At 54.7% G+C, this 12,375-nt stretch overlaps 1 protein-coding gene across 1 annotated transcript in view; it reads right to left on the bottom strand.

Moving 5' to 3' along the window:
• Window positions 1-6,268, bottom strand: part of celsr3 (cadherin, EGF LAG seven-pass G-type receptor 3) — a 23,919-nt gene extending 17,651 nt beyond the window's left edge. The window contains 3 exon segments of the mRNA XM_067240911.1: window positions 1,059-3,747; window positions 3,749-4,188; window positions 5,914-6,268. Of these exon segments, the coding sequence (XP_067097012.1) occupies window positions 1,059-3,747; window positions 3,749-4,188; window positions 5,914-6,268 (3,484 nt within the window).
• Between the last annotated feature and the right edge of the window lie 6,107 nt (window positions 6,269-12,375).

A 12,375-nucleotide genomic window follows, 5' to 3' on the forward strand; every position in this document is an offset into this window, starting at 1 on the left:
AACGTTAGTTAACTTGTTGGAGAGGAGCTAGAGTAATGGAGGATTTGAGGTTACCTAAAAAGCGGAGAAAACTGGACCAGCAGCCAAGCATACACGTTTTTTTTCAGACAGTAAGTAACTTGATACCGAGCTAAATGTGAAGCACATAAAACGAGTAGCCTCGTAAAAGGAGAATATTAAATGATAGATCATGTAGGTCAGTCGCTGTTCTTCAGATAAAATGACATGTGGTCACAATGCCGGCAGCACAGAGAGACAAGGAGAGAGACAGGCATGCTGAAAGCAGTGGCCAGACAGGGACATGCTCTGGACATGCAGGTGATCAGGTGAGAAATTTTAATGTGAGACTAGACAGCCTTACAACCTTGGTTTTAATCTAGACCTACATGTCAGAATTCAAATGGTCAATGTAGTCCTCAAAACTATGTTCTAAATGTGCACATTTTCATATATAAATATAGAATTGTAGGCAATGCACTTAACAACAACAAAATAATTATGGGGAAGGGTATTCATTTGGACCCCTCCAATGTCCAAACCATGGTTACGCCCTTGTGCACTTACACACACGTATGGCTACTCAAGCATACAGAAAGTGACACACACAAACAAACAAAACCCACGACCCAAGTATACACACAGACAAGATTGAGAAGGCCTATCTCCAATGACAGAGGAATATGTATTAGACATTTGCAGTGCAATTGGCATAAAAAGCCGCATAAATAGGCCAGCAGCCTCTATCAAGCAGTTAAAAACAGGGCAGACACGGAGCCCTTCCTCCGAAACATCACAGGAACACAGGTCTGTCAGTAAACACAGTTCAGCTGGGACATTCCAATGAAACGGCTTTGATCAGCGAACACCAGCAAGGCACCTCACAAGTTCTGTCTTTCTTTCAAATGGATCCTCTGACAAAAACACGAAACTTTCACAAGTTCAAACCGGTCCTTTCCATCCCTCAGGTTCTCATTCACATCTAGACCCTCACAAACACACGCCCAAATAGGGCCCCAGCCTCCACATGGACACACGCACTCACACACACACACGCGTACCTGTGACGGTGATGACCATGGGAGCCACCAGGGGCCTGTTGTTGTCCAGCTTGCGGCTGAGGCGGATCTCCCCGCTGGTGTGGTTGAGCAGCAGCAGGTGCAGCTCATTGCCCCGGTCGATGGTGTAGTAGAGGCGGTCCGTCACGTCCGGGTCGTGGGCCGGCACTCGTCCGATCACCCCGCTGGGGAAGCTGTTGGACCGGTTGGACACGAAGTTGTTGAAGATGATCTGGAAGTCCTGGAGCTGTGGACGGTTGTCGTTCTGGTCCACCAGACGGATCCGTATGGTGGCACGACTCACCAGCGGAGCCGAAGTGGCCTGGACCACGATGACGTACTCGGACCGCACCTCGTAATCCAGGTCGATGAGCGAGGTGAGCTCCCCGGAGAAGATGTCCATCTGGAAGATCTCCGGGATGTTCCCCTCCACGATCTGGTACATGATCTGGGCGTTGGCGCCTTCGTCCGGGTCCGTGGCGGTGATCTGGGCCACCACGGAGCCCACCGCGCTGTTCTCCTTCACCAGGACCTCAAAGTCGTCCGCCGGGAACACGGGGGCGTTGTCGTTCACGTCCAGAACTGTCACCTGGATGTGGACCGGGGTGCGTTGGGGCGGGATGCCGCGGTCGACGGCGTACGCCGTCAGCTCGTAGAACGGGACGCTTTCCCTGTCCAGGCGGCGCACGGTGCGGACAATACCGGAGGTGGGCTCGATGGTGAAGTCGCCGTCCCCGTCCTCGCCGTTCTGGAAGGTGTACTGGACACGCCCGTTGGCGTGCGCGTCCCGGTCGGTGGCGGAGATCTGGAGCACGCTGGTGAAGGGCGGGGCGTCCTCGGTGACCGTGCCCTGGTAGCGCGGGCTGAGGAACTGGGGTGAGTTGTCGTTGACGTCGTTGACGTTGACCTCTACGTAGGTGGTGTCGGACTTCTGCGGGATGCCGTTGTCCCGGGCGGTGATGGCGAGCGTGTAGGTCATCTGGTCCTCGTAGTCCAGCTCGGCCTGCAGCGTGATGGCGCCGTTCGAAGGGTCGATGCGGAACTGCGGGATGTTGTCTTCCAGGAAGTAGGTGATGCGGGCGTTTTCGCCCACGTCGTCGTCGGTGGCGCTGATCACCACCACGGTGCTGCCGGGAGGCTTGTCCTCGTTCACGCTCACCGAGTAGTGGGCGCTCTGGAACACGGGCCGGTGGGTGTTGGCGTCTGTGATGTTGACGTGCACCTGGCAGGTGTCGTGGAGGGTGCGGTCCGAGGCGGTGACCGTGAGGACGTAGCGCCGCTCCTGCTTGTAGTCCAGCGGCAGCGCCAGGGACAGAAGCCCCGCCCCTCCGGCGGTGCTGATGGCAAACCGGTTCCTGGTGTTCCCCCCCGTGATCTGATAGGTGACGGCGCTGTTGACGTCGCGGTCGATGGCCGTCACGCTGACCACGCTGGTGCCGACCACCGCGTCCTCGTTCAGCCTGACGAAGTACTCCCTCTGCAGGAACTCGGGACGGTTGTCGTTCACGTCCATCACCGTGATGGTGACGCTCGCCGTGGCGGAGAGAGGGGGCGCTCCGTAGTCGCGCGCCTCCACGCCGAAGAAGTAGTGCTCCACCGACTCGCGGTCGAGGGCGGAGCTGACGGTCACCCAGCCGGTGGCGGCGTTGATGACGAAGGGCGTGTCGGGGCTGGTGCCCGTGAGGCGGTACTCCAGCCTGGCGTTGTCGGCCGAGTCGGTGTCGATGGCCTGGATGTGCAGGATGGACGAGCCCACGGGGGCGCTCTCCAGCACCGACGCCTGGAACGGCGTGGACACAAAGATGGGCGGGTTGTCGTTGACGTCCGTCACCTGCACGCTGACGATGCCCGTGTTGTTGGAGAGCGGCGGGCGCCCGTTGTCCTGCGCCCGCACCCTCAGGGTGTACTCCCGCTCCGCCTCAAAGTCCAGCGGCGCCACCACCTGGATCTCGCCCGTCACGCTGTCGATGGAGAACTGGCCGCGGCTGTTGCCGCTGATGATGTTGTAGTGGACGGCGGCGTTGCTGTCCTTGTCCAGGTCGGTCGCGCTGACTCGCAGGATCTCCGTGTGAGGCCGCACGTCCTCCCTGACCGCCACCACGTAACGCTTCTCACTGAACTGGGGGACGTTGTCGTTCTCATCCAGAACCGTGATGAAGACTTTCACGGTGGCAGAGCGTGGCCCTGGCTCCTTGCCCTGGTCGCTGGCCTCCACCTGCAGCGTGTAGCGCTCGTTGGACTCCCGGTCGACGGCGCCGCGAGTGGTGATCAGCCCCGAGCGAGGGTCGATCTCAAAGGCGGCGCGGGCGGCGGCCACCGTGTCTCCGATGAAGCGGTAACGGATGTTGGCATTGGACGGGGCGTCTAGGTCAGTGGCCCGCAGCTGGAGTATGGGATAGCCCTCCTCCACGTTCTCCCGGATGGTCTCCCGGTACTCTGTCTGCTCAAAGACGGGCGAGTGATCGTTGCGGTCGGCCACGGTGATCGCCACCATGGTGGTTCCGGACAGGCGTGGCGACCCGTGGTCTGTCGCCGTGACTCGGAAGTAGTGCAGGTCCATGTGCTCTCGATCCAACACCTGTGAGGTGGTGATGAGGCCGGTGTCAGGGTCGATGTGGAAGTAGTCAGTGGAGCGGCTGTTCATAAGGGGGGCCATGCTGTAGCTGACCCTGCCTGGGTCTCCTGGGTCCTGGGTCCTGGGCAGACATGGCCATGACCGAAGAGCCGGAAGGCTGGTTCTCTGCTACCTGCACCTGGTAGTTGTACTGGGAGAAGTGGGGGTGTCTGTTGGCCGCACGGCGAGACCTACCTGAGGCTGCTATGGTCTCCTCTCTTTCTTCCTGTATTTCATCCCCCACCATTAACAGCCTCTCTAGACTCCCTCCTCCTCTTTTCTCTGCCTGTGTGTTGCTGGCCCCCTCCTGACCCGGGCCTCCCTGTGTCTCTTCCCTGGCATCTGGCTGACTGGTCGCTGGCTTTGTTATTCTCACCCTCTCCCACTCCCCCTCTTCCTCCCTCCTCACTGCCTCTCTGTTCTCTCTCTCCCCTTCCCCCACCTGTAATTCACCTCCCCCCGCTGATCCGTCTTCAGCCTCGACCCCCATATGACTCTTCTCTCCTGGCTGACTGACACCTTTGGGTTGTAATGACACACGTTTACCGGATTTTAATTGCGAGTGAGGGCCCCCCCGGACAGCGGTTAAGCTGCCGGCAGAGCTCCTGTCAGCGGCTTCAGCGTGTAGCAAGTCTTCAGGGACAGACCCCCGCCGTGTCTGCGTACTCTGTCCACTCAGGTCTGCTGACGCATGTCTAATGTTGGAATCACTACTTCCGTTCTTGATTTGAATATCTTCCTCTTTGTTCTCCTCTTCATCGTTGTTGTTATTCTGGTTCTTGTTATAATTTCTGACAGTGTTGATGTTGAAGTTGTGGAAGTTGGGTTGGAAGGACCAACTTACCGATTCGGTTTCTTTACCCTGGGAATTGTGGTTCAAGGTGGGAGCTGTTGAATGTGCGCGTGGTGCTGATATCGTGTGCTTCGAACGGGCAGTGTCGTGTGGGCCAGCCGGTGAGTGGGAAAATGAGTCATCGTACCGTTTCGTCAAGTTGAGCTCAACGGAGAGCGAGCGGAGGTTTACGGTAAAGCGATCACTGTGAGTAAGATCAGATTGAATTGCAGTTGCATCTCGGGCCGCGGATGAACGAGTATGAGCTGAAGAGATGACTGGCGTGACGAGCGCTGACTCATTCGCGGAGTCAGGCTGAGAGATGGAGTTTGTGACTGAAGCATCAGCAGCCTGTGTGTCCATGAAAGACAACACGCCGTCTGAAGCTACTGTATTTTCATGGGTGGTTCCGTTGGCTCGAAAAAACGGCGTATTTGTGAAAGAAGAAGATTGGAAGTGGAGATTGCGCGCTGGTATGTCCCCCCTGGGACCTATAAAGTTGACTGCATGTTCTCCCTCACTTGTCTTCTGCCATAAATCGTAACATGCTGGCCCTGGGAGAGACCCCCAAACCGGCTCCTTTCGCACTCCCCGCGTTTGAAGGCTCACCTTTCGGTCTTCCAGCAGTGGTACTCTCCCTGGGGTAGGAGCTGGCTCGTCGGGGTTGGTCGTGAGACTGAAAGGGTCCAAATCATCATTCGAATCCGTTGTTGACGTAACACGTGTGCTGCTTTGTGCCTCTCGCCTCTCGCCTCTCCTCCTTTTCTCCACATTCACGCCAATGGAGCTGGCGCGGAGCCTGTCTCGAGTGTGCCTGCTAGGGCAACATGTGAGCTCCATGGAACCGTCAGTAATCCCGGATGGCGAGAAACATCTGGCCGAGCTGCCTGCTGCCTCTCGGGATAGATGGCAGGGGCAGGGCCGCTGTCCTCCCCTCCTCCCCAGGCTCCATGCAACGATAGTCAGAGAATGATTACAGCCGTGGCTGGTGGGATCGATAACATTGTGACTGCCCAAATGAGAACAATTACCCCCCTTGTCCTCCCTTCCTACAACACTGGTACACAAAGCGTTACGGCCCATATAAGGATGAGAATAGACCGGTGGCACAGATCCATGTAGCCGCTCCTTATCCGATATAGGTAGGCTCGGCTGCTGGTGTGGCCTTGTGTATCTTTCGGGAGCCTCTTTCACTTCCCAAGTCATCCCCCATATCTCGCTTTGAGGTTCCCGGTGCTGGTCGCGCACAAAGACTGCCCCGGTATCAGGTTTGCCAAGGCGAGCGAGCAGCAGCATGGGTGGTGACCACGCACACACTCTAGTCCTTTGTACAGGTCGTCTTTGATCATCTTGAACCGGGGAGCAGAAAGCAGGTAAAACAACGCCCTTCCTCTTTCTGCCAGTGCTCCTACCTGGGTGGGGAACACCGTCTCCGTTCCGTACCCCGGTGTCTGATCCTTTTGCCTCCCGTTTTTCCTTGCACAAGGGATGATAATAGTCTCCGTGAACCCTGCGCAAGGTAAAAAGACTCCTCGCCGGGCATTCTGGTAACGTCCACTTGGGGTGAAGATCCGAACCGCCGCTCGCCAAGACCCCAGATTGCCCCGTCTGGCTCGGTCTGACGGCGTCTCCGGCGGCAGGGTAGGAGCCCGGGGTCCAGCGGCAGGGCCCCGGTATCTTCCCCGGGATAACAGCGAACAAAGGGCTGAGGAGCAGGTGGAGAACAAGCGGCGAAAGCAGGCTAGAACCCGGTAGCAATGCAGCCATTAGTCTGGTAAGATCCTTTCTCTCCCCCTTTCTCCCTCTCACCCCTCTCTTTCTCGGTCTATCTCTATCTTTGAGTGTATCTCTCACTCTCTCTCACTACCGTCGCCGGCTAGGTAGCCAGCTCCACCGGCACCGCCCGACACCTTCCCCCGTGCTCCCCCGTCTCTCCGTGGGCCCGGAAAGTTCGCATTTACTCGCTGTGTTCGGTGAAGCTCGAGCTGGCGGCGTCAGGGGTGCAGCAGCATCTCTCCCGTTCATTCACATCCAACATGGCTCTCCCGTTAGACCCGGTGGTACTATCCAGCCTCGCGCTACACTCTCCAAGCCACCCCTCCCCCTCGTTCTTCTCTCTCTCCCTCCGCCTCTCTTAGTCACACACTCACTCTCTCTCCCCCTCCGCCTCTCCCAGTCACACACACGCTCTCTCTCCCTCCGCTCACAGTAAAAGGAGAGAATGGTTTATTCCAGCGCGCAAGGCTGTTAGCCTACACCACCTGCAGCCGCCATGGCCACAACTGGAATAAAGGAAGGAAGGAAGGATGGAAAGAAGGAAGGAATTAGGGTGACTTAAATGTCTTTACAAAGCAATTATCGGAGATGGCATTGCAAGGCTTGGAAGACAGCAGAAAACCACACCTATTGCAGAATTAGAACATTTTACTACCCCTACACAATCTCGCTCCCAGCATTTTAAAGTGTGAAACAAACCAGTCTTTTCTTATACCACTCATAATAACCATTTAATATCAGGCAACAGCCTATAATAACACATCCGTGTGTCATGTGAGGCTGCCTCTTTGTGGGTGACGTCATGCTCCATCTCAACGTCGATGATGCTCCTAATAATTTCCTCCTCTAACCCTGTTGTCACCTACCGCTCCCCTCTCCCGCCACCTATTCCCATCCCATTCTTTCAAGTCAAAACTAATTTACATGGACGACTGAGCAGGTATATTTCCTGTTGGCCTACTTACTGAGTAAAATGCAAGTTGTTGGTCTGTTAATGCATTTTTTTCCACAAATTCAATCATACGATTTGCTTTGCTGTTCACTTCTAATACACGTAGAAATTAAATCCCATATTGAGCTCGGTGAGGGAAGGCGTGTCTGGCAGTCTCCCCTACATCATTGGACTCGCTGCTGTGGCACAAAATAGATCTGCTCGGAAAAGCAATCTGTGCCTCCTCAGTCTGGCTGTGGCTGGCACGCTTGGAGCAGATCCATGCATGTTGAAAAATTCATGCTTCTCAAATAGTGTTCGCACAACAAAACCCCCAAAAATCCGAACCCTCCGTGACGGAGCACGCCCAGTCCTCAATAGCTGCGGGCGGTGTCAGTGTGGGCGCGAGGGTCGGTCAAGGAGATTCTAAGCGAGGGTCAGCCGGCCCTGTATTGCAACTATTACGGCTTGTTAGGTGTTACAGTCTAGGCTGGATGTGAACTGTGGGTTAGCCGCCCTATGTGATTAGCAAGATGTGTGTCGACACATCTAAGCCGTCTACTGGACCAAGTAGACTGCCTGACAGACTACATGGAGAGAAATGGGCTTCGAACACATAGCCCATGTAGAGCATGAACACTTCAAGATGACATCAAACTTTTTCATCAGGACATAAATAACGAATATACCCCCTGTCAGCTTAGATCAGCACAACTTTCTTTGACCGATTGCGTATTCAGTGGAGGCCATGCGGGACACGGGGAGTGAGTGACAGCGGAGTGGCAGCAGAGCCTCTCCAGATATGTATAATGTATCAGTCGGCAAGTCGAGCTTATGAACATCAAATAAATCTGTCTGCGCCGCCCTATCCAGGCGGAGGCGTGCGAGTTTGTTGAACACAATAAGGGAACAGTCGGACCAGAGACAGCCCGAGACGGATCTCGCGTGCAGGGTCTGTAATCCCTTAGCAGGCCAATTTGTTAATGAAGGAGTGCCACACCCTGAATACCCTGTGTTTTAAGTATCAGGGCTGTACTCATACAACAGCAGGAGAAGCGAGGGTTTATAGTGAAGGTTGAGTTGCTTTTGGTGTCGCTTTTGATCTTCGGGCTACACAGCAGGTCAGCACCATGGACAGCGATCGACGCTGCTTCAAATCGCTGATGTGGATTTAGGACTTTCTCAATAACACACCAAAAAATTGTCTGTAGGCTATGTCTTTTTAGCTTTCATTTTACGTGTAGCCTCGACAATGCTGCTTGACACCACTGCGCTTTAAATGCCTAATTCAGTGCCGCCGGGCCCAAATTTGGCTTCGGCTGCAATGTTGTTTCTCGGCTGGTTGCCTGGCCGGTTCCTGGTTGGCTGGTTGGTTCGCTGGTCGGCTTGCTGGTTGGATGGTTCCTTGGCTCCTCTCCACGCACTGGTGGATCAATAACCGCTGACTCCTCGCGGGAGTCTCCTCCGCCGCACGGGGCCTGTGCTATTCAGCGCTGGGGGTTACCATGGGAACAGCGAGAGTGTGTGTGTGGGGGGGGGGGGGTGGTACAGGGAGCCTGTGGTGGATTATAAACCCCGCCAAGGGGTTGAGTGTGCGGGGTGCTGGGGGGGGAGGGGGGAGGGTCAGGGTCGGGGGTGCACAGGGTTTTTCAGATTTCCAGTCACATCGTCTAGGTAATTGCCTGCCTCCGGCGTCTCTCTCCTCGCCTGACCGACACTTGTGCCACCGGGTCCTTCAGACCTCTCCACCTACCGCCCATTATGCGAGACCAGCGGCAGGTGGTCGCTGGCCACAGCGCATCTGGTGAAAGTGGAAATGATGCGACAGTAATGCATATTCAAAAGAGGTGTGACTGGGGAAGGAAGACGAGAGGGGGGGGGGGGGGGGTCATGCAGACGGATGACATGTCTAATGGTGTATATTTTGCCAGCCAATTGCCTGTTGTTATCTAAAAATCTACAATTTATAGTGAGAGCGAGGATGAAGGCGAAAGAGGGAGAGCGAGAGAGGGAGGTAGAGGGGCAGCCAGTCATGCTACTCAAACGGATACTCACCCCCCCCCCCCCCCCCCCCAACCTCTCGGTACAAGTGACGATGGCATATGGCGGCAGCTGCGTGGCGTGTGCGGGGTGATCGTGTGAGTGAATCCTTCACAGCTTGATGTGAGCAACGGTGTGCGTGAATAACGAGACTCACTTCACGGTGTCAAGCGCTGCCGACTGAGCAGTCACATAACTCAGGCAGTAATCGTCTTTTTCTGTAGGTTTTTATACATTCTCAACATTTGTGAGGACAGATGAAGGTTTTCCCTGTTCTAACTCTCTCTCTCTTTGTGTTGGTGTGTGTGTGTGTGTGTGTGTGCACCCTCTGGCCCCTAATTGTCTAGACTATAGAGGCCCTTTAACCAAAAAAAAAAGATGATGTCACTACTTACTAATTATTCTATGAGATTAAGCCATTGGACCAGGGGCTGTGTGTGTGTGTGATTCTTATCTGGCAGTCAGTTTATTAGATTTTAGTCTGGGCCTAGACCTTGCATGACCAATTTGGTTTCTACATTACTGATGTGCTATTCCAGCGTGCACAAAACATTTAGCAATGTTGTTTGCACATTAGGGCGCTTGTGTCGACAAAGATACAAAACAAACCTAGTGACAATATCTTGATATGATGCAGGAGTTAGTGTAAAACACAGATTCACAGATACACATGCATGACCAAATCCATAGGAATGCAGAGGCCCATGCACAGGCATGACACACACACATACTTACATTCAGGTCAAAGAGTTTTGTTTATGAAAAGAGTGGCGAGAGAGACTGAGGAAGGATAGAGTGGGGGAGAGAGAGAGAAAGGAAAGAGATAAATAAACAGAGAGAACAAGAGAGAGAGAGAGAGATTGGAAGAGAGAGCTCAGTGTGGACCAACAGTGAACCAATGTGTTCCAGGACGCTTTGGTTTGGAGTGTGCCAAAGAGTGACAGATTGAGTCATGATGGTGTATGTAGTATGTGTGTGTGTGTAGGAGATTGTGAGTGTTCAGTGGTGGGGGGGGGGGGTGGATGGGGGGGTGGGGGGGTTTATAGGCCAGCTGTGTGTTGTCTCTTAGTCAGCCAGTGACCCAAATCACTGAATAAAGAGAGAGGAGAGAGAAGAGAGGGAGAGTGATACAGAGCGACAGAGGTGAGGGGGGGGGGGGGTAAAAACGAAAGAGAGAGAGAGAGCAGAACAGCGCCAGAAAAGAAAGAAAAGAGAGAGGGGTCGGGGAGAGAGAGCTGACATTTACAAAAGGAGCAAGGAGAGAATGAAATGCGGCACAGATATAAATATCAGCCATTGTTATTGGCTAACGTTCCCTGAGCAAACCCTTTTACAACGCAGCCCAGTCCCCCTAGAGCCTGCAGCCCAGCGCCATGTCACAGCTACATCCTCCTGCAACCATTAGTCCAATAAACATCACTCCCACCACCACAGTACATCCCCAACACTGTCTATTAAATGATACGATCGCTTCAGGAAGTGAGGATGAACCCTGACAGGAAGGGATGCACGCTGACGCGGCCTAGGGGCCCGACAGAGGGCCCCCGAGGGGGTCTGGAGAGGAATACCGTGGCCGCTGTACGGGTTTGAAATCTCCAGTCTGTGCAAAGGAGAATCCTCGACGAGATCCCCCCGGAAGCCAGCCAGATCTGTGGAGGAAAAAACAGGAGCTGGATGGGTGGATGGATGGATGGATGGACTGAGGGAGGCACGGACGAAGGGGAGGCCGGGGGCGGAAGGCGTGGAAGGATAAACAGGGAGGGGGGAGCTGACGGAGGTGTGGACAACATGGGATGGGCAGACAGTCAGGAGTCTGAAGGAGCAGGCATCCGTCTCCCCACTAATTGGCGTCGGTGACAGCTCGGCTCAGACGAGTGTGTGAGTGGATCGGCGCGCGGGAAGGAGGGCTTTATCAACAGCTCCGTGGGGGATGGATCAGAGCCAGTACCAGCGGCCCCCGCTGGGGGTGGGGGGGGGGGGGGGTGAGGGTGAGGGGGGGGGGTGAGGGGGGCAGGGGGGATACCAGCTGTGTGCATTTTCTCAACCAAGGGCTGGGAGGGAGAGGAGGCACACTGAGGGCGAGTCTTCCTCGACCAGCGACCTCGTGGTCGCTGGTCCGTGCAGTGGTCAGCTGGACGTAGTGACCGGGCTCTGCTACCTCTGTCTCGCTCTCTTTTTTATTCCCCCACCCCCCCCCCGTCGCTCTGGGGCCCTCTGACATCACAGCCCCAGGGGTGAGGCCTGGTCAGATAACTGGACAGTCTTCACCCAGTCAATAGGACAGGATAGGGGATAAGGACATACAAAGGCACACCACAAACATACACCGTACACAGCAAATTTAAATCAAATACCAGGCTAGAGATCCATTCTCATCATTAACACTCCTGGTGTTAAATTCACACGGACAAATTTGCTGTGTATACACAGACACACACACACACACATGCATACACACACACACACAGACAGACATACAAGGGCTGGAGATATCGAGGGTGAGATAAAGCAAAGACAGACAAGCATAGGGAGCCAGAGAGAGAGAGAGAGAGAGAGAGAGAGAGAGAGAAAGAGAGAGAGAGAGAGAGAGAGAGAGAGAGAGAGAGAGAGAGAGAGGAGGGAAAAAGAGGGAAGAACAAAGAGGCATGGAGAGAGAGCAAGAGAGCGAGCGAGAGAGAGGGAGAGACAGACAGAAAGAGATCTGGTGAGAGATAGAGAGGGAGACAGGGAGCAGGGGAGAAAGAGAGATAACACAGATGGAGAGAGACAGAGAGGAAAAGGAGACCGGGTGACAGAGACAGAGTGAGGTAGTGGAGAGGGAGAGAGGGAGGGGGGAGGGGCTGGGTGACAGCTGTTGCATGAGGAGTTTATCTGATTAAATCTGTCCATCTCTGGACCCCACCCCGTCCCCTCTCCCTCAGATGGCCTCCTCTGCCCTACACACACACACACACACACACAGACACACGCACACATAAACCCACAAACACATATTTTAAGCACACCACTGAACCCTGCAGGGCAAAAATGATTCAATACAAGCAAATAAAAGGTTTCATTACATTCAAACCACACCCCGTGTGCTTGGAAAGGGGACCAGCGAAGCTGACATAACCTCATTCATTAG

Source organism: Osmerus mordax, chromosome 7, assembly GCF_038355195.1.
Source record: "Osmerus mordax isolate fOsmMor3 chromosome 7, fOsmMor3.pri, whole genome shotgun sequence".
Lineage (NCBI taxonomy): Eukaryota > Metazoa > Chordata > Actinopteri > Osmeriformes > Osmeridae > Osmerus > Osmerus mordax.